Raw genomic sequence first — 23,402 nt, forward strand, 5'->3', positions numbered from 1 at the left:
GCAGAAAGGTAGTTTGCAGCAGCGCATCCACAGAATTCATCTTCACGTTGTTGTGGTTGCGGCCTTTAGTTGGCCATTGTGAAAAGAAGGGTATTGGACCTTTGGGCTGGTCCAGGAGGGCTCTTCTCCTCGTCGCCCGTTTACGCTCTTTGGCGTACACTAAAGGCTTCGTTGCAACCAAAGCTCTTTCCATATTCCATGCGTTCATAGGGGCTCTCACCAGTGTGCCTGGTGTTACCACGATGGGTAACAAAGGCTGATGGAGAACCAAAATACTTGTTACCGAATTTGGGAGCTGTTGCGTGATGGGAGTTGGCTGCTCCTCATATTTCTTCTCACCCACCAAGCATTGACCTGTCGAAACATGGAGACGATAAAGACAGGTAGGGCCAGATCAAGCCATTTCGCTGGTTGAGGCAAAGGACAAGGTGGTGACCTCTTTCTCTCATTCCAAATACAGACGCTTTGGTCTATCTACCTCAGTATAGTCTGCACTGACTGTCAGCGGCTCTCCAGGGTTTGAGACGGGAGTCTCTCCCACCTCTATCCAGAGAATGAACCTGGGAGCTTCTGCACGCAAAGCAGGTACTCTACGCCACTGAGCCTCGTCTTTCTTCTTTCTACAAGCCTTTTAAGTTGAGACCTTATCCCAGTCTGTGTCTTGTGTTGGAATTGCTTTTTAAAATGTTTTTAATTTTTTTAAACAACAATATGTTTTTAACCTTTTTTAAGATGTCTTGAAAGCTTTTTAAAAATGTTTTTAAAGATATGTTGTTTTAATGTATTTTAAAGTCTGCTTTTATGATGTTTTAACGTGTTTTTAGGGCTTTTGTTTGCAGCCCTGGGCTCCTGCTGGGAGGAAGGGTGGGATATAAATCAAATAATAAATAAATAAATAAATCCCTTGTTTGGCCTTCCTCTTTTTCTACTCCCTTCTGTTCTTCCCAGCATTATTGTCTTTTCTAGTGAATCATGGGCCATACTCAACTAAATTGTTGCACTAGTGACAGTCAGTGCAAGGATTTGTGCTAGCACAATGGGGCTTTCCCTCCTTTCCTTACACCGCACACCCCCTCCCCAAAATCTGCCCTGGAGGATCAGAAGAACCCCTAGAACAGTGTGTGGGAAGAGGAGAGGGAAGATAGTTCCTTCAGGCAAGCAGATAATGTGTCTGCTGACAGACCAATCTCCTTAGCGCTCTACTGAATGCAACCCACTGTTTATCATATTTATGCTCCCGTTTTCAGCCAAGATGGGCGGCTTGCAACGACATGAACGACTGAGGGAAAGAGCCCTGGGACGTAAGGTGTTCCCTTGTCCCCTCCCCCTCATCAACATCTTCCCTCCTCATTGCATCCCTGGCTGGGATGGGATTAAGCGAGACTCGCATTCACCTTGAGATCCGGAGACCTCATCCTGAGGGAAGGAGGTTTGTTCTGAGACAGTGATGGGTCCTTGTGCGGGCTCCTGAATACCTTGGGGGAGGGAGGTCTGTACACCATGTGAAAGCTCCCTTATTGCATCCCTGACAAACCTGAAGCGAAGGATCCCTAATGTCTATTGGCAGTTTTTCATCAACAACTTGTTCCATACAGTTCAGCTGCTCTTGAATTGCCTAATCCTGGGAGTGGGGGGTGGGGAGAGAGAAAATGTGTTATTTCATCTACAATTTAAATCCATGTTCACATAGTCAAACATCCATTTATTTATTTGTTTTATGGAAAACGTTGATGAATCGCCTTCCCACTTAAAAGCAAAACACTCTGGATAACATGCAACAAGGTAAACAGTGCAAAGTCAAAATTTTAGAATTGGAAGGAAGCTGAGGGAGGGGGCGGCCATCTAGTCCTGATCCAACCCCTTGCTAAAAATGAAGTCAAGGTGCTCAATACATAAAATGTATGTCTGTACCATATATATATAAAACTAAACAAGGACAATTTTAAAGCCCAAATGGCCAACAGAATATTTATATACAGACAATAATATTAACAAACAATATCCAACTTCACATCAATAAAACACAAGAAATGCATGTAATCGCACAAAACATGTGTGGAATAATATGCAAATCTAAACATCATTGTTTTTTGTAGCAGGACCTGAGCCCAGCAGCATTACCCTTTCCACTTGATATTGTTGGACTCCAAATCCTACCATACCTGGTCATTGGCCATGCTGACCGCTGGGAGCTGGAGTTAACCAACATCCCGAGGTCCAGAGATGTTTCCCACCCCTGAGGTGACCTATTCTAATTTCCATTATACACAGACTGGGAGCTGAAGTGGAGAGAGATACAGCGCCCCAAAGCTCCCTAAAATAAGGGATCTAGGTTTGGCATCAGGGATCTTTTAGGGTGTGAACCCCAAGCCAATGCCTCCCCCCTGCATACAGCCCCCACCCCTGTGCCTTACGTGACTCGGCTGTGTTCCATCCATCTCCATTCTTCTTGATCATTCCCCCTCCTTCCCCAAGTGGGGTAAGATTTATTTTCATTAATTTTCTTACAGTTGAACCCCAGTATTCTTCTTTTTTCTTTAAGTAATTTTATTTGAAATTCTGTAAAACCCACACACAAAAACGTTAAAAATTATTATGCACAAGTATAAAAAAGCAATCATACGTAAAAAGTCAAAAGAAAAACTAACAGAACAGTAATAATACTATATTTTTTGACAAAAAGGGTATATTGCCTTATTGAAAAACAAAATTTATCAGTTTTTTATCACACAAATCAATGTAATAATCAAATTAAGATCAAATCATAGGCGTTTATAACTTCTTTACAATTCCAATAAAGAACAACAACGTAACAGAGAGAAGGTAAAGAAATGACATAAGTTTGTTAATACGGTATTTGAAGCGGTATCTGTGGGTCCACCTTCTCCTTTATTTTATTACCGAGAGCCCAGCTCTCAATGAAAAAATTATCCAATTGGCGTCCCTTTCTTATTCTGGCAAAGCTCCACCTTTGAAACATTTCCCCATGATTTTATCACCCAGTGGGGGATTTATTTTTTCCCAATATAGAGTAATTGTCAGTCTGTCTGGTGATTACTTATTTATATATTTAGTTATATTTATTTATTACATTTATATACCGCCCCATAGCCAAAGCTCTCTGATGATTGTCAAAAGGTAAATTACCAGTATTCTTCTGTCATCGTTCCCAGGTGGGACCCTCACCTGACCCAGACCTTGCTGAGCTTCTGCAAGGAGATGGCCCCCATAGGGGCCCACTGGGATTTTTTCAAGGGAGAAGGGGCAAAGTCAAACACAGAAAGCTAGTTCCTTATGCACACACACACACAAATACAGAATAATGCCTGTAACATTTCCCCTCATATCTCAGGTTCTACAAATGCTAGAAACTTACTTTTGTTTTTTTATGAAAGCTGGGAATCTGGAGATTATGGTTCATGGAGGGGGGGCAATTTCTTCCTTGCCCCCCCTCCTCTGCAGACATCCATCATGGCCTCATGTGTCTTCGCGCCACAGGAATACACAGGTATCTATGAAGCTGGAACGAAAGATCTGATGAACAGAAAGCAAAAAGATAAAGCGTTTTGAGCAGGTGTGGGGGAATCTGTGTGACCCTCCAGATGTTGGTGAACTACAACTCCCATCAGCCCCAGCAAGCGTGGCCAACGGTCAGCGACGATGGAAGTTGTGATTCAGCAACACCTCCAGGGCGAAAGATTCCCCATACCTAATTTAGAGAAAGAAGGGGGGTAGGGAAGAGCGAGGATAGGCAGATGAATGTTATGATCCTATATGCACAGTAATGCGGAAGCAAGTCTCAGTGAACTCAACGAGGTTTATTTCTGAGTAGATAAATACAGGATTAAAATAATCCGCCTTTCCCAACCTTTGGGTCCAGAGGTGTTGCTGGACTACAATTCCCATCATTCCTGGCCATTGGCCACGCTGGCTGGGACTGATGGGAGTTGTAGTGCAGCAACTTCAAGGGGCCCGAAGGTTGGAAAAGGCTGCAAGATTAGATTGCTGGCGAGGAATCCAGCAATGACTGCAGCGTTTTTTGGAGAGGGGTACCCGGTATCTCTTCTGCTGATGATGCTCCGTTTATGTCTGGGGCGGAGAGGACGGCGGGCGGGGGTGCAGTAACCCAGAGTCGCCTCCTTCCTTGCAAAGTTGGCTCAGGCTGAGCTGCCGCTGCTGGGCAAAGGGGAATCTTCTCCCGTCCAGCCTTGATGCTGCCAGCGGAAGAAGGCACCTCTCGGGGGTCTCCCCACGTCCCGCTTTTCCCTCCAAGGCTTCAGCTGCAGCCCCGGATACTTGGCTAAGAAGCTCAACCCCTTCCGCCCGCCGGCCCTCCTTTTCTCCCTGCAGAGCCAGACGGGAGCAGGCGGGCCGGGCCAGCCCACCTTTGGCGACTTCAGAGCCCCCTGCCAGCCGCTGCCACCCAGCGCGCAAAGATGCGGAGTGTCCTTGCCAGATTAGGTTTTTATTTTTTAAAGCTTGTGCAGAGTGCCTTTCTCTAGAGGACAATGCTTCCCCCACCTCCTTCTGTCACGGTAAACAACAACAAACAGCAATGGGAAAGCATGTGCGGAGTGCTTTTCCCACCACCACCAGAACCACGTTTTCACACTTTCTGGGGAAAAAGACCTATGGGCAAAAGGCCCTTGAGCATGGGCAGAGTGCCTTCCTCCAGACAGAAGCGGCTTTTTTTCTTGTAAAAAGGACCAATGGGAAAAACACTACTGATCATGTGTACAGTGCTTTTCTCTAGCAAGGAACCTTCTCCTGGAAAAAAAGACCTCAGCATGTACAGTGTGTGTCTTGCTCGAGGAATTGGTGCATATTTCCCCTTGGGGAGGGGGAAAGAACCATGGTCAAATCATCTTTGAGAAAAAAATTATATCCTGACCACCCACGGTAAAAAAAATTTAAAAACCTAACACGGGGTCAGGGTGACTCAGCATGCCTAGTGCTTTACAAATAAGAAGGCAGGTCAGTGGCCCTCACTGCCTCCTGTGGGAGCAAATTCCATTAGTTTAACCACACGCTGTGAGTAGTCCTTTCTTTTGCCTGTCCTGAATCTTCCAACATTCAGCTTCACTGAATGTCCACAAGGTTCTTGTGTTATGGGGGAGAAAAGCTTCACTCTATCCACTTTGTCTATGCCATGCATAACCTTATACACTTCTATCGTGTTGCCTCTTATTCATCTTTTCTCTAAACTGAAAAGCCCCGAATGCTGCAACCTTTCCTCACAAGGGAGTCGCTTTACCCCCTTGATAATTCTGGTTGCCCTTTTCTGAAACTTTTCCAGCTCTACAATGCCCTTTTTGAGGTGAGGCAACCAGAACTGTACACAGTATTCAAAATGCAGACGCGCCGTAGATTTGTATAACGGCCTGTATTGGCTCTTTTACTTTCAGTCCCTTTCCTAATGAACCGTAGCATGGGATTCTCCTTTTTTCACAGCTGCCGCTATTCGCTAAGACTCCACAGTCTCAGTCCTGGTCAGTCAATGCCAATTCAGGTCCTATGCATGCATTTGTAAAATCAGGAATGTTTGCCCCAACGTTCATCACATTACATTTGTTTACATTAAGGTACATTTACCATTTTGCTGCTGGCTTAGCAGTTTTGCTGCTAGTGTGGGGAGCGCCTTGGAATCTTTTCATTTTAACCAACCTGAACAACTTGGTATCATCAACAAACGTTAGCTACCTCTCTACTTGCTAGTAACCCCCGATCATTTCTGAAAAACTTAAATAAAAAACCACGGCCCCAATACCAATCCTCAGGGCGACGGTTTTCTACAATCCTCCATTGGGAAAGCTATCCATTTATTCCTACTCTCTCTTTCCTGTTACTTAACCAGTTACTTGATCCAGAAATGGCCTGTTCTCTTACCCCATCGCTGCTAAGTCTACTCAGGGACTTTAATGAGGTGCTTCATCAAAAGCTTTTTGAAAGTCCAAGCACACAATGTCAGCCAGATCACTTCCATGGGCTTATTGACACTCTCAAACAGCTCTGAAAGGTTAGCAAGATAGCAGCTGCCATTCTTTAGAACCTTTACTTGAAAGGTTGTCACGGAGGAGGGCCAGGATCTCTTCTCAATCATCCCAGAGTGGAGGACTTGGAACTTTCCTCTTTCAACAAGCTGTTTAGGTTGAGACATATCCCAGTGTGTGTTAGAACTGCTTAATATGTTTTTAATGTTTTTAACCCCTTTAAAAAGTTTTTTTTTAAATGTTTTTAATGCTGTTTCGTCTTAATGTATTTTAAGATCTGTTTTTATGATGTTTTAAAGTGTTTTTAGTGCTTTGTTTGCCGCCCTGGGCTCCTGCTGGGAGGAGCAGCGGGATACAAATTAAATAATAAATAAATAAATAAAATAATGGGCTCAAGTTACAGGAAGCCAGATTTCAACTGAACATCAGGAAAAACCTCCCAGCTGTTAAGAGTGGTACGACAAAGGAACCAGTTACCGATGGAGGTGGTGGGCTCTCCAACTCTGGAGGCATTCAAGAGGCAGCTGGAAGGCTATGCTTCAACTTGGATTCCTGCATTGGGGATGGACTCAATGGCCGTATAGGCCCCTTCCAACTCTACTATTCTATGATTGCAGAAGCCATGCTGCTTCTGCTTCAGCAAGACTCATTCTTCCATCATTATACTTGGTTATTCTATCCTTAATAATGATTTCCACTAGTTTACCTATAACTTCCTTGATTCCTTTTTTAAAAATTGGTTTTACATTGGACATTTTCCAGCCCTTAGGTATAGAGGTGGACTCTTCAGAATGTCATGGAGTTAAAGGTATCAATAGGGTGTTTTTTTTAAAAAAGGTTCCTTACTTAAAACAGGGTTGGTGGACCAGTGGGCAAACAGGGATGATGAGAGATGCAGTTAAGACTACAACACCCATCATCCTTGACTATTGACCATGCTTGCTGGGGCTGATGGGAACTGGAATCCAACAAGATCTGAAGGGGCAAATCCCCCGCTCCTTATTTGAAAACTACCAGAAATAAACAGTAGTGAACAATGGAATGAGAAAGAAATTTTCATAAAAATTATAGTTTTGAAGATTCCCTACAAAATAGTATATTGCCACCATTCCAGTTGACAACAAGAAGCAGCAAATATTGTCTCACTTTCTTAGCCACTGAATGAAGACTCCAGTGAATTTTTTGGGCTCTGTAAAATTTAAGAGTCTAACGTCACCTCTCCTTTGCGCCTGTTTGCAGCAGACTGAATCTTTCATGACAACATTTAGCTGATCTCCGATAGTGTTTCTCTGATGTATATTAAGATCTGATTTTATCCACCACAGTTTTTACTGCACTCTGAAAATTTCTCATTTTTATTCTCCATTGTAATTATCTGATGCCTTTAAAAACATATTCCAGAGGAAAAGCATACTATCGTCAGGATATTTGTATGCCTATTTAATATACCTTTAAGCTCTAATTATCACTGTGTATTTTTTGCAATTCACTCCATTCAATTCCCTCTTTACAATTATCTCCTCTAGATACACCTGCCAACTAAGATTTCACTTCATGTATCTAACAAAGTGGGCTTTAGTGCAAAAACCCTATACCATAACAAATTTGCTAGTATTTAAAGTGCCATAAGATTCTCTGTTTTTCATGTTAAAAAATGAGTGGACAAAGCTATCTTTATGCAACCAAATGGACTACCACAAGAAGAAAATATATTATTTGGGATCAGGATACCTGAAAGGTCATCTTACCCCTTATATACCCAGCTGATCACTACGCTTTGCAGGTGAGGGCCTCCTGCAATATCATCTTATCAGGAGGTCCGTTCTTCACAACATAGGAAGTGGACCTTTAGTGTAGTGGCCCTTTGGAATTCCCTTCCCTTACATATTAGACAGGCAACATCTCTGTTATCTTTTTGATGCCTACTGAAGACCTTCCTCTTTCAACAAGCCTTTTAAGTAGAGACTTTATCCCAGTCTGTGTTGGAATTGTTTTTAAAGCTTTTATTTATCTTTTATTTATTAAATTTATATCCCACCCTTCGTCCCACTAGGAGCCCAGGGAGGCAAACAAAAGCACTAAAACACTCTAGAACATCATAAAAACAGACTTTAAAATATATTAAAACAAAACATCCCCAAAAACATATTAAAACAAATCATCTTTAAAAACAAAACAAAAAATACATCTTTTTTTAAACAAAGCGTTAAAAACATATTAAAAAACAATTCCAACACAGACAAGGACTTAAAGATGCTTCTTTTTAAAGATGCTTTGTTTTAATGTGTTTTTAAAGATGTTTTGTTTTAATATCTTTTAATGTCTATTTTTATGATGTTTTAGAGTGTTTTCGCATTTTTGTTTGCTGCCATGGGCTCCTTCTGGGAGGAAGGGCGGGATACAAATTTAATAAATGATAAATAATAATATTTATTAAATTTCTATCCTGCCCTTCCTCCTAAAATTCAATAGAGGAACCAAAGCCCCAAGGTGTTTTCTGCCTTGGAGCTTAAGACGGCTCTATCAGATTAAAACAATTTGGACATACCTTTTCTCACATTCATTGCATCATACCAGTCTTTCATTCTGTTTTGAGGCCAGCCTTAAAGATCAACAAGTTCACTGGAGGATGAGCAGTCACAGGTAAGTCGCTTTGAGACATTTTATGTAAATAGGCAAGTCACTTCGAGATGTTTTGTAAAAAGCAATGAACAAATATAATAAATAATAATATACAAGCGCTGCCCACTGTGGCTGGCAGGGTAGAGAAGAGGGCTCCCAACAACACAGTTCAGTGAAGGAACTGTCCTGCGGTGCTGAAGTCTTTCCTGGGAAAAAGGGTTCCTTGCCAGGCCTCCGTATGCTCCCAGCCTCATTCCAGGGTGACGAAGGGCAGGGTTAGGGAGAGAGTGACACCACGGGTACATGTCCAAATCACACTGACGCATGACGTGAGCGCACAGAAAGACAGATCCTGCTCGCTTCTCAGATCTTCTGGGATGCTGACCGACGGCTTTCTCCCTTCCTGGTCTTTATCCTTCTTCTTTTTCACCTACTGCATATAGGCAAAGTTAGCCTGATGCTCTTTCCGGCTCGAAAAGAGTTCAATTGTCCTATGATTAAAGTCCGGGATGTCTTTAATCAGCTGCTGTTCGACGGAGAGCATGGCTAATGCGCTGAGCCTGTCTTCCGACACAGTATTTTTCTGAAAAGCTTTTAATTTCTTCAGAGTGGAGGATGCTCGCTCGGTTTCTGCAGGAGTCAGAGTGGTCGCTGTAATTCTCAACAACTTCACCGTTTCTGAAAAACAGGTTGACAGGCCCTTGTCTAAAAGTGCGGACAACAGTGTTGAAACATCCTGGATTTGGAGGAGCATTTTCCTCTTGTACAAGATAGAAAGCTCCATCTTCAGTCTGTCTTTTTTCAGCATCAGGTAGGCTTCTGTTGCTTCCTTCAGGGCTTCCACTGGAAACCGTGACTTTCGAGCTACAAACAAACTCTTTTGAACCAATGTGGCACTTACAAGGTGTTTGGTCAATTCAAATCGTTCTACGGCATAGGAAGTTATGATGTCACAAACCTCTTCCGCAAGCTGATCCAGGGTTTCCTTGCTTTTGCCGCTGGGCAGCCGAGATTGCTCAGGTAACTCTGGAAACAAGCCATTAATAGAATCTCTGACTTCCTTGATGCTTCCAGCAAAATCAGCGATAGCTCTCCAAATGGCTGCAGAGTCCATAGCTCTTATCTGGATTTCACTGCAGAGATTATCCACATGAGGCATTAGCCTATGGAAAAGCGACAAAAAGTAGAGGAACTCCCCATCTTCTTCCAGCAGTTGAATGAACCCCCTGGCCTCATGGACAGCACTATCATCAGAATCCCAGGATCGTATTTCCTTAAAGCATTCAATGAGTTCCTCCCTCTTCTCAAACACAACATTCACTGTCCACATGTTGATGTTCCAGTGTGTCTGAGATGATCCCAGGAGTCGCTTTTTCACCACTGCCTCCAGGACTTCAGTCCTTTTTGCTGAACATGCAAAGAACTCTGGGAAACCAGAAAGGTCTGCAAAGAATGCCCTCACCTCCTTGATTTTGGATGCTGCCTGCTGCATTATTAAATTCAGTTGGTGGGCGTAACTATGAACATAATGGGCATGTGGGTACACATCCCGGATTCTCTTCTGGACTCCACCATCCTCTCCATACATCATGCTTGATCCATCATAAATCTGAGCAATGAGTTTCTGCTTATCAGTCTCTTCAGGTAATACTTCATCCAGATGCTGACACAAAGCCACGGCAATTGCATCGGCATGAGAATCTGTCAACAGCGTGAACCCATAGAAGTGTCCCACCTTCAAGCCGTCCTCACCAAAGTAGCGGAAAATCAGTGCGGTTTGACAGCACGTTGACACATCTGTGATGTCATCAACCTCAATAGCCACAAACTGCACGCTTTTCAACTCCTGCTTAATGTAATCCCTGGCCACTAAGAGCATACAGTCAAGCAGGTCACTCTGAACTGTCTTTGAAAGATCTCTAAACACTGCGGCACTCTGCAGGTGGAGCCTCATGGCAGAATCGACTGAAGCGACTAGGTTCACCAGGCCTCAGAGCACTTCTGGATTTGCTGAACAGTCAGTGTCATTGTCACCACAAAGTGGCAATTCAAATGCACCACAGAACTTTATACAATCAATTATTTTTGAAAGTATGTACCTGTTGTTCTCCACTTCCCGGTTATGCTTTCTGATGTGTGCGTGGTAGCTGGTGTCCATCGGTTTAGCAATGTTGACACTGCCCAACATTGCGAGCTTCAGGCAATTCTCCATGTGTCTCGCACGCCCCTCATGCTTCTTAGCCCTTTCAGAGAGATGCTTCAAGTCTGCCACTCCAATCCGTGTCCAGATAACGTCACCCCCAAGAAGCAAACAGGGAAAGCATAAAAATGCATTTTTTAAGGTGCTCCCACATAGCCACTTCCTTCTGTCATACCAGACTCTGCTAAACCGTCGTGTAATCTCCCTTCCTTTCTCCGCCACAGTTTGTGCAATGCATAGATCGGGACGGTCAGGCCCGAGCTCTTTAATACGGCATTGGTCAGCCAAGCTCAGCCTTGAAAAAGGAGTGCGCAGAGACTTCCGGGAAGGGTGACTTCGCTTGTGCCTGCTTTTGGGACGGGCTCCCGCCTCAAAAGAAGCTTATTCAGATATAAATCAGTCAGAACTTTTTTTTTTGACTGATGAAATTTCTCCCGGGCAGGGAGAAACGTAGAGATCAACCTCAAAAGCCTGTTTTTGTTGGGAGGACTGGATTTCATTAATTTATGAGATAAGGTCCAGCTAACAATGCCGGACGGACTTCCGAACAAGCTCTATCTATTTAAGCGATACGTTTATCTTTTCTTTAAAGAGAGAACGGACTAACAGGCAAGCACCCTTCTTTCTATTATTTTTTTTACTTGGTCTAAATTGTTGCAGCAAAAGGAGATTTGTCAGATTGATCGGCTTTGGACAACTTCTGGGTGAGCTATAACTCTTCTCTGTTATTCATGAAATTAACAGCCTATCTCTGTTTCTGTCGCAAAAAGCTGTCCTGGAAGTGCATTCTAAAGATATAAATAGAAGAGGGATTTCTATTCCTGATTTCTATTCCGAGGAATATTATATTGTCTGGGACTATTCTCTTTTTGGTCTATTTTATTTTGACAAATCTGCTTCTTCACGACGCCACTAACTGTTTTGATGCTGGGAACTAAATTTGTTTTGCATTCTTGAACATAGAGAGATAAGGCAGGCTGCTCTGTTTATACTGTGATGTCATCAAGCCTGGAATATTAACCCAATTGTTGCTGAAATAAGAAGTGGTTCTTCTTTATTTTTGTTTTGCTTTGTTTTCGTGGTTTTAAAAATGGCAATCAAGAAAGTGGCTGAGAATCTGGAAGTAACTATGTTTCAGAAAATAATGGATGAGATTGAGATAACGAAACAAACCCTGCGACAGGGTAGTAAGGAGCTGAAAACTGAACTGAGCAAAATGACGCAGGAGCTTAAAGAAGTAGGGGATCCTGTGAGAGAGGAGAATGAGATCAGAGATGAGAAAAGAAAAAATAAAGGGAAGATACAAGCCCTGGAGATTGGAACAAATGTGGAATTGGAAAAAGATCTGGAGTTTATGGATTTTAGAAATAAAATCTACTGTTTGGAATTTAACGTTATCTCTGAAGAAATTAATGAAGATATTAGAGATAAAGTTATCAATGGCTTGGATAATCTTTTGGACTGGAATGACGTGATGGAGTTTGATATAGAGAAAATCTATGGAATTAACTGCAGCCATGTGACAATGGAAAAATTCTCAAGAGATGAGCCAGTGCATTTTGTAAAAAAGAAGAACAGAGATATGACTTTACAACAGCATTTCAGCAACTTATTCAGAATGGATGGCAAGAAAATATTTGGGATAGAGGAAATTCCCATCAGACTCTTATTATATGACTATGGCTACGACAGCAAGATTATTATGGAATACTGATAATGGAAGATTGGACACTGAAATTACTGGACTTAACAGGACTATTGGAGATGGAAGATGGAACTAATAGGGATAATGGAATAATGGCTATTGAAATTATTGAACCTAACAGATTTTGATGAGATGGATTAATCGAAATGTTTATTTGGATTATGGTTATGACAATAAGATTATTATAATTATTAACGAGATGGATTAATCGACATGTTTATTTGGAGAAAAATTGATAGATATATTTCTTAAAGAATTGAAACCTCTCTTTGACTTTTTGTGGAAAGAATAAAGTAATGTTTATGAGATTTGAGGATTAATTAAGATAACTACTGGAGGAAAGTGATTTTATAATATGATTTAAGAGACAGGATTGTTATATATTGTAGACCTATAACTGATTTGATCTGTGACAAATGGGAAGTCAATATTTTATTTTTTTTGTTTAATTATTTTTGTTTTGTTTTGTTTTTTGTCTTTGAATGTTTTATGATTTTGTTTTCTATGTTTTATGAAAATTTGAATAAAAATTATTGTAAAAAAAAAAGAAAAAGGAGTGCGCAGCAGGGCTTCTACAGAATTCATCTTCACACTGCTGCAGGAAGATCCTACGCTATGGATCTGCAAATAAATTAAAAAGTGACAACTAACTATGTATCCTATCTGACTGCATTTTTACATACTGACCATATTTTGCAAATGAAAGACACCAACTTCAACAAGGGCTTTCTGGCAGTGCTGACCAGCTGATCAGCACGGACAGCAAGATCATTTGAAGGTGCACTGTCAGCAATGATTGACACCGATAGTGAGCCTCGCTTTGTTCGTTTGTAGACGTGGTTTGGATTCAAACGGCACCTGCGAATGGACATTTTTCTTCTGAACTCTGGTAAAGCTGTTTGCAAAGATGGTCTGCAGAGGAAAAATGTCCATTTACAGGCACGAGTTGAATCCAAACAACGGGCGCAAATGGACAGCTTCAAAGGGGCTTGCTGTCAGTACCGATCAACCTGACTACCAAGGAACAATCAGGAGCACACTTAAAGCTTCTGATGGCTCCTTCTCAGCCGTGTCTTTACCTGCCGCACATCTCATATCACATAGGCCCACAGGCTGGAGGTTCCACACTGCTGGTTTAGGGTTTTAAACTTCTAAGCAAGCACCTTGATTTGGGCCCGGAAAACAATTGGCACCAGTCTAGCTGTTTTAAGATAGGGGTAATATGCTCAGGGCTAGTTCCAAGGGGCGGCCAGGTGGGGCACTGGCCCGAGGACCCCTGAGGCTACAGGAGCCCCTGGAGGGCCCCTCTGCTCCCCTTCCGCGATCCTGCCACGGATCGCAGGCTGAGAGCTTCGGAGCTCCGCCATTCCCTTGCTTAACTTACCTTGTTCTGCTGTTGCGCACGCAGCGGTGCCCTTAAGAAAGATGGCGGCTGAGGTTTTCCTAAGACACTGAAGCCTCTGCCGCCGTGCGCTTGCATCCCGGCCATGAACCAAGATGGCGACAGAGGCTTCAGCTCCTTAGGGAAACCTCAGCCGCCATCTTTCTTCAGGGCACCGCTGTGTGCGCAACCGCAGAACAAGGTAAGTTAAGGAAGGGAATGGCGGAGTCCCGAAGCTCTCGCAGTGTGCGAGTCGCAGAAGGGGAGTGCTGGGGCCTGGGGCAGGCTTTTGCCCAAGGGCTCCAGCGTGTCTGGGGCTGGCCCTGGGCGCACGCACGTGTGTATGTATGCGTGTGCACATGCGTGCCAGGGCCCAGGGCAAGCTGGTGCCCAAGGGCCCCGGCATGTCTGGGGCCGGCCCTGAATATGCTCATGGCCTGCTGTCCCTACCAGCTTTCTTGCTGCAGCATTCTGCACTACTTGCAATTTCTGGACTGTGTTCAAGAGCAGCCCAACATACAGTACTTTACAACTGTCTAGCTTGGAGGTTATCAGAGCATGAGTAATGCTCAACAACGCTATCTCTGTTCAGAAATGGCTGTAGCTAGTGGTGCACTAGCCAAAGTCAGACATAGGCTCTTCTAGCCACTGAGGCTATCTGGGCTTTGAGTGAAAATGATGGTTCCAGGAGCACCCTGGAACTATGCACCCATGCAGGTTTTAGACATTTCTAACTTACGCTTTCTTCCGGTTCAGGGCGTTTGGCTCTTTCTGCTGACAAGTTAGGCTGTATCCAGAGAAGTCCTATTGGCTTTTCACTTGTGTACATTCTCTAATAAGTAAGAAGAGTGGATTGGGAATCAAAATTCTTGCTATAGTCTGAGCAGCTACATGGCTTCTTAGTTGCATGCATTTTTTGACGTGAACTGGAGACAGTGCACTCACTGAAGCCCTTTCCACCCTTGAAACATTTAAAGTGGCTTCTTCCCAATGTGCTGAGCTCTGAGTGGAACTTTTCCCACCCACTGCACAGTTACTGCTTCTCCGTGTGGATTCTTTTGGAAGTATCTGAACACCTAACTTACAAATGAAGGCTTCTGCACAAATTAAATACTTCTGACTTACACCCTCTTCTGGCTCTGGATGCTTGGCACTTTCTGTCAACAATTTAGGCTGTATCCAACGAAGCCCGGCTGGCGTGAGGTTTTTTGCTTGCATGATGGAACGTCTCCTTCCTCTCCTTCCCCTACGGGCCCTCCAGATCTGCTCAGGGACTTTTGCCAACCCTCCGGAGCAGATTTGCGGGGGGCACAAGGGGCAGCCAAGAATTCTTACTTCAGTTTCAGTCTCCTGCTCCTCACTTCCTAGAAGAAAAAAAGAAAAGAGGACTTAAGTAAGAAATGGAGCCTGTAATGAAGGAACAAACCAGATTCACTGCTGCAGAGAAGGGAAGCAAAGGAGTTCCATCTCCAGACTCCATGCAGATATTCAATGGGAAGGCAGACCTTGCCATACATTAAATAAGCTCAACTGATAGGGTGTGTTTTAAACTAGCCACTCAATATTGAATATTGGTTAGCTGGAACTGTTGGGAGCTGTTAGCTATAGGGCGGTTTAGAAATGTAATTAAATAAATAAATAAATAAAATAAATGATGGCTCCATCACCCACTGGAGCCAGAAGCCCAACAATTCAGTCACATTCTGCAAAAACAAGCCACAGTTCTAGAAGGGGACAGCGTGAGGCCCGGAGCTGAGGGTTGTAGGAGAAGTCTATAAAAATACCAAATACACCATCGTAACAACTCCTGTTCAAAAGTTCCTATCCTTGGGGAACCTTACTGCAGAGGTGAGAAGCTGCAGCCCTCCAGATTTTGCTGGACTCCCAGCTCCCATCATCGCTGATCATTTGCCCAGGCTGACTGGGACTCAAGTCCCACAACATCTGGAGGACCACGGGATCTCCACCCTTCCTCTACTCCTTAATTCCCGCCATTGAGAGAGCTGGCCGTTTACTCCTGCTCTCTACTTTCCAATGACTAACCAGTTGCCAACTTGCAAGAGGCCTCATCCTCTTATCCCAAGAGTACAAGGCTTACAGAGGAGCCTCTGGGCCAGTGGTTTGGTCAAAAGCTTTTTGGAAGTTCATGAGAATACTGTCTACCAGATAAGCGCTGGAGGCTGGTCCTTTAGGGTGACACTGCCCCACCAACCCTAGCCTGCCCCCACCTGCCTGCCTTCTTACTTACAACCTGTCAGGGAGCGGCTCTGCCTCTCACTGGCTCTTGCTTCACCTACTGGGGTCTCCCTGTGTTCCGCCCCACCAGGCCAACGGGAACGAGCCACCACTGCAGATAACCTCCAATTCTCAGCCAAGAAAGAGTCCTTCCTCCTATCTCAGCAATTACCCGCAGTTGTGTTTCCTTCCATGAAGGGCAGAATATTTAGCTCTTCTAGCCAGCAGATGAGGTCAGGTTTGGGCATCAGAGCTGGTTCTTCTTCTCCTTCTTGGGAGAAAGCAAAAGTAGACCTGTTGCTGCTAATTACAGAAACATTTCCTTCTAAAATAGCCCTGTTTTTGTCTCCAACACCCTGCCTGCGGCAAAAGGAAAAAGTCTTTTAATTCCCACGCTTGAGAGCCCACGTCTGTTGTCCAGTTCAGACCGATATGCCAGTCAGGATCCTACCAGTTTAGCCGTAACTGGGTGCAACCTGTGATAGTTCCTTTAAGATGGCTAGATTAAATGACAGGTGGGAGAGACACTGAAATAAATGAGCACAACGACAAATAGTAAGAAATTCTCATCTCTTCCACGTCTACGAACCAAACGAAAGAGAGACCCTTACCTAGGGAGGCCACATTCCCATAATTCTCCAGCATGACTTCCTTGTACAGAGTCCTTTGGCCCGGATCCAGGAGATCCCACTCCTCTTTCATGAAATGCACAGCCACCTCCTCAAAGGATACTAGAGCCTGAAATGAAAAAAGAAAAGCACCTCTCCTCATAAAAAAATCTGAAAGGAATGGGTGAAAAATTCCCCTGGGTGAAAATTCAATGGGAGTGCAGGAATTTGGGGGGTTTTGTACAGGATCCAAAGCTCATAGACTTCTTACAAGTCTGTTTGGACATGAAACAAGGTAATGTCCATCCCCCCCCCAGCCCCACAAGAAAGAAGGCACCGAAATATGCTTTCTTTGCACCTCCCCAGGGTTACCCCTCACCTACCTGAGCTGGCTCCATTTCAGCCATTTCTTCTCTTATAATAAAAAGGAGACTCTCTGGAAGGTGTCACCAATGGTCTTGCACAACCTGTGGGGTTTGAGATGTACGGTAAGAAAATCTTTAGCCTCATCACATATTTTACACATTGGTTCCCACATGTGGAAAAACAATATGGTGGGAGTGTGGAACTTCAGTCCCGGGGGCCAAATGCGGCCCTCCAGGCCTCTCTAAGCAGCCCTCGGAACTCTATCCAGGTCACACCACTCACTGGCTCAGCTTTGTACCCTGAGTGATTTTGCCCGGCTGGAACGTGACCTTCAACTCTGATAATCCCTCTTGGTTCTCTGGATGGAGAATGGGGTGTGAGAGTATATAGAAACTAGTTTGCTATACAACAGGTAAAAATTATGTTTGTTGCTCCAGCTACTTTTGTCTCTGACATATGGCCCCTGGAAAGTTGCCCAGAAGGGAATGTGGCCCTCCAGCGAAAAAGGTTCCACAACCCTGCAATACAGTAAGGGTGAGACCCAGATTAAAATTCCCATTTATCCATGAAGCTCACCGAGTCAATCACATGCTTTCATTTTGACATACCTCACAGGGTTGTCATGAGGATGACAAGGAGGGCAACACACACATAATTGAACTTCTTGGAGAAAAGGTACGCAAAACAGAATCCTACATGCTAGTAGTGTTGTACACACCTAAGGTCTGCTCAGAGCAGACCCACTGAAATTAATGAACCTAAATTAGTCATTCTATTAAGTCATTCTACAAGGATGATCAGGGGACTGGAAACAAAGCCCTATGAGGAGAGACTGAAAGAACTGGGCATGTTTAGCCCGGAGAAGAGAAGACTGAGGGGAGATATGACAACACTCTTCAAGTACATGAAAGGTTATCACATAGAGGAGGGCTGGGATCTCTTCTCGATCGTCCCAGAGTGCAGGACACAGAATAATGGGCTCAAGTTGCAGGAAGCCAGATTTCGACTGAACATCAGGAAAAACTCCGTAACTGTTAAAGCCATACGACAATGGAACCAATGACCTAGACAGGTAGTGGGCTCTCCAACACTGAAGGCATTCAAGAGGCAGCTGGACAGCCATCTGTCAGGAATGCTTTGATCTGGATTCCTGCATTGAGCAGGGGGTTGGATTTGATGACCTTATAGGCCCCTTCCAACTTGACTATTCTATGATTCTATTAATTTCATTTAGTCTACTCAGGTAGGACTAGCATTTGGATGGAAACCTTATTCTCCAAGTGCTAATCTTTATATAGTCAAAACAGCTCCATATATACATAAGAGTGAGACGGTCAGGAGGTATGGGGGAACCACAAAATTTGGAGATGTACTGAAAACCTTAGTTAAAGCCCGAAACTCTCCAGTGATGGTTGAACATAGTGAGCACAGGGGCTGATTTATAGGTATACACAGTAAGCATGGAAGTAGGGCCCCATGGGGCTGAAGGGCCCACAAGTTATTAGCATACATCAGTGGTTCCCAGACTGTGGTCCGTGAGTTTCATTCAGGTGCTCCACAGGATGCCCACATTAAATATACTTTTTTATTGCTGCGTTTATTACTTGTGTTTTGTTGTACTACAATTTGAATTCTGTAGAGCTCAAATTCAATATACAAAATAAAAGAAACAATAAAAAATAAACCAATATACATCCTGTAGCATGCAGCGCATTACAATGGCCACCACAGGTAAAACAATAATTAAGTGTTCCACCAAGATCAATTTTCAAATTGTCCATGGGAAAAACAGTTTAGGAACCACTGGCATATATCATTAACATAAAACGCACTTTCTGGCACTGGTTTGGGCAGTCTAATAATGTAAATTGATCGCATTCTGTCCAGAGCTTGGAAAAGTTACTTTTTTCAACTACAACTCCCTCAGCCCCAGGCAGCATGGCCACTGGATTGGGCTGATGGGAGTTGTAGCTCAAAAAAGTAACTTTCCAAGCTCTGATTCTGTCAATTACGACTTATGGCGACCCTATGAATCAGTGACCTCCAAGAGCATCTGTCATGAACCACCCTGTTCAGATCTTGTAAGTTCAGGTCTGTGGCTTCCTTTATGGGATCAATCCATCTCTTGTCCGGCCTTCCTCTTTTTCTACTGCCTTCTGTTTTTCCAAGCATTATTATCTTTTCTAGTGAATCATGTCTTCTCATTAGGTGTCCAAAGTATGATAACCTCAGTTTCATCCTTTTAGCTTCTAGTGATAGTTCTGGTTTAATTTGTTCTAACACCCAATTATTTGTCTTTTTCACAGCCCATGGTATGCACAAAGCTCTCCTCCAACACCACATTTCAAACGAGTTGATTTTTCTCTTATCAGCTTTCTTCACTGACCAACTTTCACATCCATACATAAAGATTGGAAATACCATGGTCTGAATGATCCTGACTTCGGTGTTCAGTGATACATCTTTGCATTTGAGGACCTTTTCTAGTTCTCTCAAAGCTGCCCTCGCTAGTCCTAGCCTTCTGATTTCTTGACTATTGTCTCCATTTTGATTAATGACTGTGCCAAGGTATTGATAATCCTTGACAAGTTCAATGTCCTCATTGTCAACTTTTAAGTTACATAACTCTTCTGTTATTACTTTAGTCTTCTTGACGTTCAGCTGTAGTCCTGCTTTTGTGCTTTCCTGTTTAACTTTCATCAGCATTCGTTTCAAATCATTACCGGTTTCTGCTAAGAGTATGGTATCATCTGCATATCTTAAATTATTGATATTTCTCCTTCCAATTTTCACACCTCCTTCATCTTGGTCCAATCCTGCTTTCCATATGAAATGTTCTGTGTATAAATTAAACAAATAGGGTGATAAAATACACCCATCTCACACCCTTCCAATGGGGAACCAATAGGTTTCTCCATATTCTGTCCTTACAGTAGCCTCTTGTCCAGAGTATAGTGTGTGTATCAGGACAATCAGATGCTGTGGCACCATTTCTTTTAAAGCATTCCAGTTTTTTGTAATCTACACAATGAAAGGCTTTGCTGTAATCTATAAAGCACAGGGTGATTTCCTTCTGAAATTCCTTGGTCCGTTCCATTACCCAACATATGTTTGTGATATGATCCCTGGTGCCTCTTCCCATTCTAAATCCAGCTTGGACGTCTGGCATCTCTCACTCAATATATGGTAAGAGCCTTTGTTGTAGAATCTTGAGCATTACTTTACTTGCATGGGATATTAAGAGAATAGTTCGATAATTACTGCGTTCCCTAGGATCCCCTTTCTTTGGAATAGGGATGTATATTGAACGCTTCCAGTCTCTGGGCCATTCACATTCTACCCTTACATAATTTGTATACATGCTGTCCCTGACACTGCCTGTCATTTAAGTGCTTAAGACTGCAATCCAATGCATACTTATCTGGGAGTAAGTCCCATTGAACCCAATGGAGCTTACCTGAGTAGGCATGTATTGGATTGCAGCCCAATAAACACATACACCTAAGGTGTCTAATTTCTCCCCCATTTTTCAACGTGCACATTATTCCAACTGCACACACACACACACAAAAAGACACTCCACATTTTTGTGTCCAACTGCAAACTAAAAAAAATTAATCTGGTTCTGGCATCTGTTCTTCTCCCCCAGCTTTTAAATACCTCAATCTCCCCTCAGTGATTGGTTAAGTTTCTGTCAAACACAGGACTCTCCTTCCTGCATTGCACACCTTTTTGGCCCCACTTTTGATCATTATTCCCCCGCCCCACCCCCAATCTCTCTGTATCTACCAACCGAGGATGTAATACCCACATCCTGTAGTCCATGAACACTTCTATCACAATAAATCTGTAACTCTTTAAGGTGGTAAGAAAATCTGGTTTTTTAATATATATATATATTGTACCAGGTGAATACATCCGCACCTGTGGAACTCTTCCTAAGATACTATACGCTACAGGAGAAATAAAAAATTCAAGCCATTTTTAAAACTTCTCCAACCTCAAAGGACCTTCCTCTTTCAACAAGCCTTTTAAGTAGAGACCTTATCCCAGGCTGCATCTGTGCTGGGATTGTTTTTAGATTTAAAGATGTTTTGTTTTGAAGATATTTTAAATACATTTTTGTTTTCCGCTCTGGGTTCCTTCCGGAAGGAAGGGCGGGATAAAAACTTAATAAATAAATGATAAATAAAGGATGCGTTCATCGTTTGAACCACTCCGACCCGCCGTGGGTACCTCTTAACTTTGCACAGAGAAGGAAGGAGAAAAAGTCATCTGCGTAGTCGTGGAAGGCATTTTTTCCCAGTCGGAGAAGTTATGGGGAGTTGGAAGTAAGAGGAGAGGATTTCTTTCTTTCTTTCTTGAGTTTTGGGCCGCCCCCTCACTCCCAAGCCCACGCGGAACTCACCCACCTGGGAGGCTCCTCGGGGATGGGGAGAAGGCGGGCGAGGGCGGCCGGCGCTTAATGGTCCTCTGCGGAAACTTCCGGGCTCCCAGCTGCAGCTGACAGAAAGCTTCCATGTGCGGGGCAAGAAGTGGGGGTGGAAATTCAGACGAGTTCATATTGGGGGAAAGAGAACCTCCAATAAAGCAGGCAGGCCCAAGGGAGTGGGGTCCTTCTGCACACCTGCTTTGAAATCATCAAGCTCTCCGACCAAAATCAGCAGCTGGATAACGAACGCATAAACCACAAAAGACACGCGTGCAACAAAATGTTGCAGTACATTCTCAGCGACTACTCGGGTGTGGCAGAATTTCGTGGATGGGAAGCTTGTAATCCCCCCCCCTTTAGAAATAACGGTATTTTTTTTAAAGGCTACTAGTCACGACGGCTTGCAGTATATGCAAGCCTCTGGGGGCGGGAGGGGAATTGCCCTGGAGGAGCATCTCCTGCTCTCGGCTCCCTCCGCCCAATTCTTCCGCAGCTGGAGGAGACGCAGCCAGGAAGGACCGCTACCTCTTCGTTGGTTAAAGCTCACTCTGCCTCTCTAGGAAGTGGAGCTCATTCTATTTAACTCTTAGCGAGCCAAGCAGAAGAGCTCTTGCTGATGTGAGTTTAGGCACCTCTCACCGGACTCATAATGTGCGTGGAAGGATTTTTCTATAGGAACAGGAGGCAAGCGAAGGCAGAGGACTGCGGCTGCATGCTACGTGAAGAATGACTGGATACAAGACTGCCAATATCGTGTTGCCCTCACTTTATTTGTCCAGTTATTTCATACCCCTTTTTAAAAATGCGTTTTAATCTCTTTTTTAGCTTACTGCCGTTTCAAAATTTTAATTACTCGTTTTAACTGTTTCATTGATAATTGTTAATGGTTCTTTGTCAATCAAGCCATATAAACATTTCTTTTAAATTAAGATATTAATTTCAGCAAACGTTTATGATCCTTGCCATGTTTTTCATGCTGGCCTTCGTCACTCCACACCATACATTTAAAGAACATCCCCACCCCCAAATCCTGGGAACAGTAATTTGTTAAGGGTGCTGGGAATTATAATTCTGTGAAAAATAAACTACAGTTCCTAGGATTTTGGGGGGGGAGAGGAAGCCGTTTAAATGGATGGCGTGGATGCGACCACAACTTTTGCAAGGGTGATGTACTGCCCGAATGAAATTGTCGCTTTTAATTGTCGCAAGCGGCCCTGCGTGGTGTATTTACACCAGAAGGGCAGGTTATACATGCTCTTGTTATTAGAAAACCTAATAGTAGAAACCTATTATGGGAAGACCCATTATTTCAATGTGGTGGCTCACTGTAGGATAGAGTATGCTGGATGAGGTGTGCTTCAGAGCTGATCCAGCATTGGCTGGTCCACTAGGGATGGTTGGGTGCTGTCCAATCAACCTCAGTCTGTCCTCCCCTGCCTGCCTGTTCACTTGCAACCAGTCCACTCTCAGCTTCCTGCTCCACTTTAGGCTGTGCGCACACCCACTGGGAGCACAAAATGTAGTTTTTCTCAGAACTTACGAGGAAAGGTTGCAGCATTTGGGGCTTTTTAGTTTAGAGAAAAGGTGGGTCAGAGGAGACATGATAGAAGTGTATAAAATTATGCACGGCATTGAGAAAGTGGATAGAGAAAAGTTCTTCTCCCTCTCCCATAATACTAGAACTCGTGGACATTCAAAGAAGCTGAATGTTGGAAGATTCAGGACAGACAAAAGGAAGTACTTCTTTACTCAGCGCATAGTTAAACTATGGAATTTGCTCCCACCAGACACAGCAATGGCCACCAGCTTGGATGGCTTTAAAAGAAGATTAGATAAATTTATGGAGGACAGGGCTATCAATGG

General features: G+C 43.6%; 2 protein-coding genes across 7 annotated transcripts; both read right to left on the minus strand.

Annotated features, from left to right (window-relative positions):
- Positions 1–1,756: 1,756 nt before the first annotated feature.
- Positions 1,757–22,164, minus strand: LOC133381462 (zinc finger protein 557-like). 5 transcript variants are annotated; one of them, XM_061620615.1, is made up of 8 exons: positions 21,344–22,164; positions 17,125–17,208; positions 16,745–16,871; positions 16,306–16,404; positions 15,024–15,262; positions 14,638–14,730; positions 3,377–3,534; positions 1,757–2,559 (listed from the first exon to the last, which is right to left on the minus strand). In XM_061620615.1, the coding sequence occupies exons 2-7, from the start codon at positions 17,146–17,148 to the stop codon at positions 3,478–3,480; spliced, it is 639 nt and encodes a 212-aa protein (XP_061476599.1). In that variant the 5' UTR covers positions 17,149–17,208; positions 21,344–22,164; the 3' UTR covers positions 1,757–2,559; positions 3,377–3,477. The 5 variants fall into 5 exon arrangements, with proteins under 5 accessions (XP_061476599.1, XP_061476596.1, XP_061476597.1 ...); XM_061620612.1 differs by lacking the exons at positions 1,757–2,559; positions 3,377–3,534 and adding an exon at positions 12,854–13,138 and having other exon boundaries at positions 21,520–22,164; XM_061620613.1 differs by lacking the exons at positions 1,757–2,559; positions 3,377–3,534 and adding an exon at positions 12,854–13,138 and having other exon boundaries at positions 21,516–22,164.
- Positions 3,446–12,209, minus strand: LOC133381445 (uncharacterized). 2 transcript variants are annotated; one of them, XM_061620572.1, is made up of 3 exons: positions 10,712–12,209; positions 8,539–9,775; positions 3,446–3,520 (listed from the first exon to the last, which is right to left on the minus strand). In XM_061620572.1, exons 1-2 carry the CDS (start codon positions 10,822–10,824, stop codon positions 9,043–9,045), a joined length of 846 nt encoding a protein of 281 aa, XP_061476556.1. In that variant the 5' UTR covers positions 10,825–12,209; the 3' UTR covers positions 3,446–3,520; positions 8,539–9,042. The 2 variants fall into 2 exon arrangements, with proteins under 2 accessions (XP_061476556.1, XP_061476555.1); XM_061620571.1 differs by lacking the exon at positions 10,712–12,209 and having other exon boundaries at positions 8,539–10,606.
- Positions 22,165–23,402: the final 1,238 nt, after the last annotated feature.

This window comes from Rhineura floridana, chromosome 3 (genome assembly GCF_030035675.1).
Source record: "Rhineura floridana isolate rRhiFlo1 chromosome 3, rRhiFlo1.hap2, whole genome shotgun sequence".
NCBI classification, from domain to species: Eukaryota; Metazoa; Chordata; class Lepidosauria; order Squamata; family Rhineuridae; genus Rhineura; species Rhineura floridana.

What these genes read in the sequence shown, in the direction of transcription:
- LOC133381445 (XM_061620571.1), bottom strand. Translation starts at nt 10,566, where the DNA reads ATGAGGCTCCACCTGCAGAGTGCCGCAGTGTTTAGAGATCTTTCAAAG.
- LOC133381462 (XM_061620612.1), bottom strand. Translation starts at nt 17,148, where the DNA reads ATGGCTGAAATGGAGCCAGCTCAG. An exon ending in GGAAGGAAACACAACTGCGG is followed by an intron (nt 15,263 to 16,305) that starts GTAATTGCTGAG and finishes TTTTTCTTCTAG; the next exon opens with GAAGTGAGGAGCAGGAGACT. An exon ending in ATCCAGAGCCAGAAGAGGGT is followed by an intron (nt 14,731 to 15,023) that starts GTAAGTCAGAAG and finishes CTTACTTATTAG; the next exon opens with AGAATGTACACAAGTGAAAA.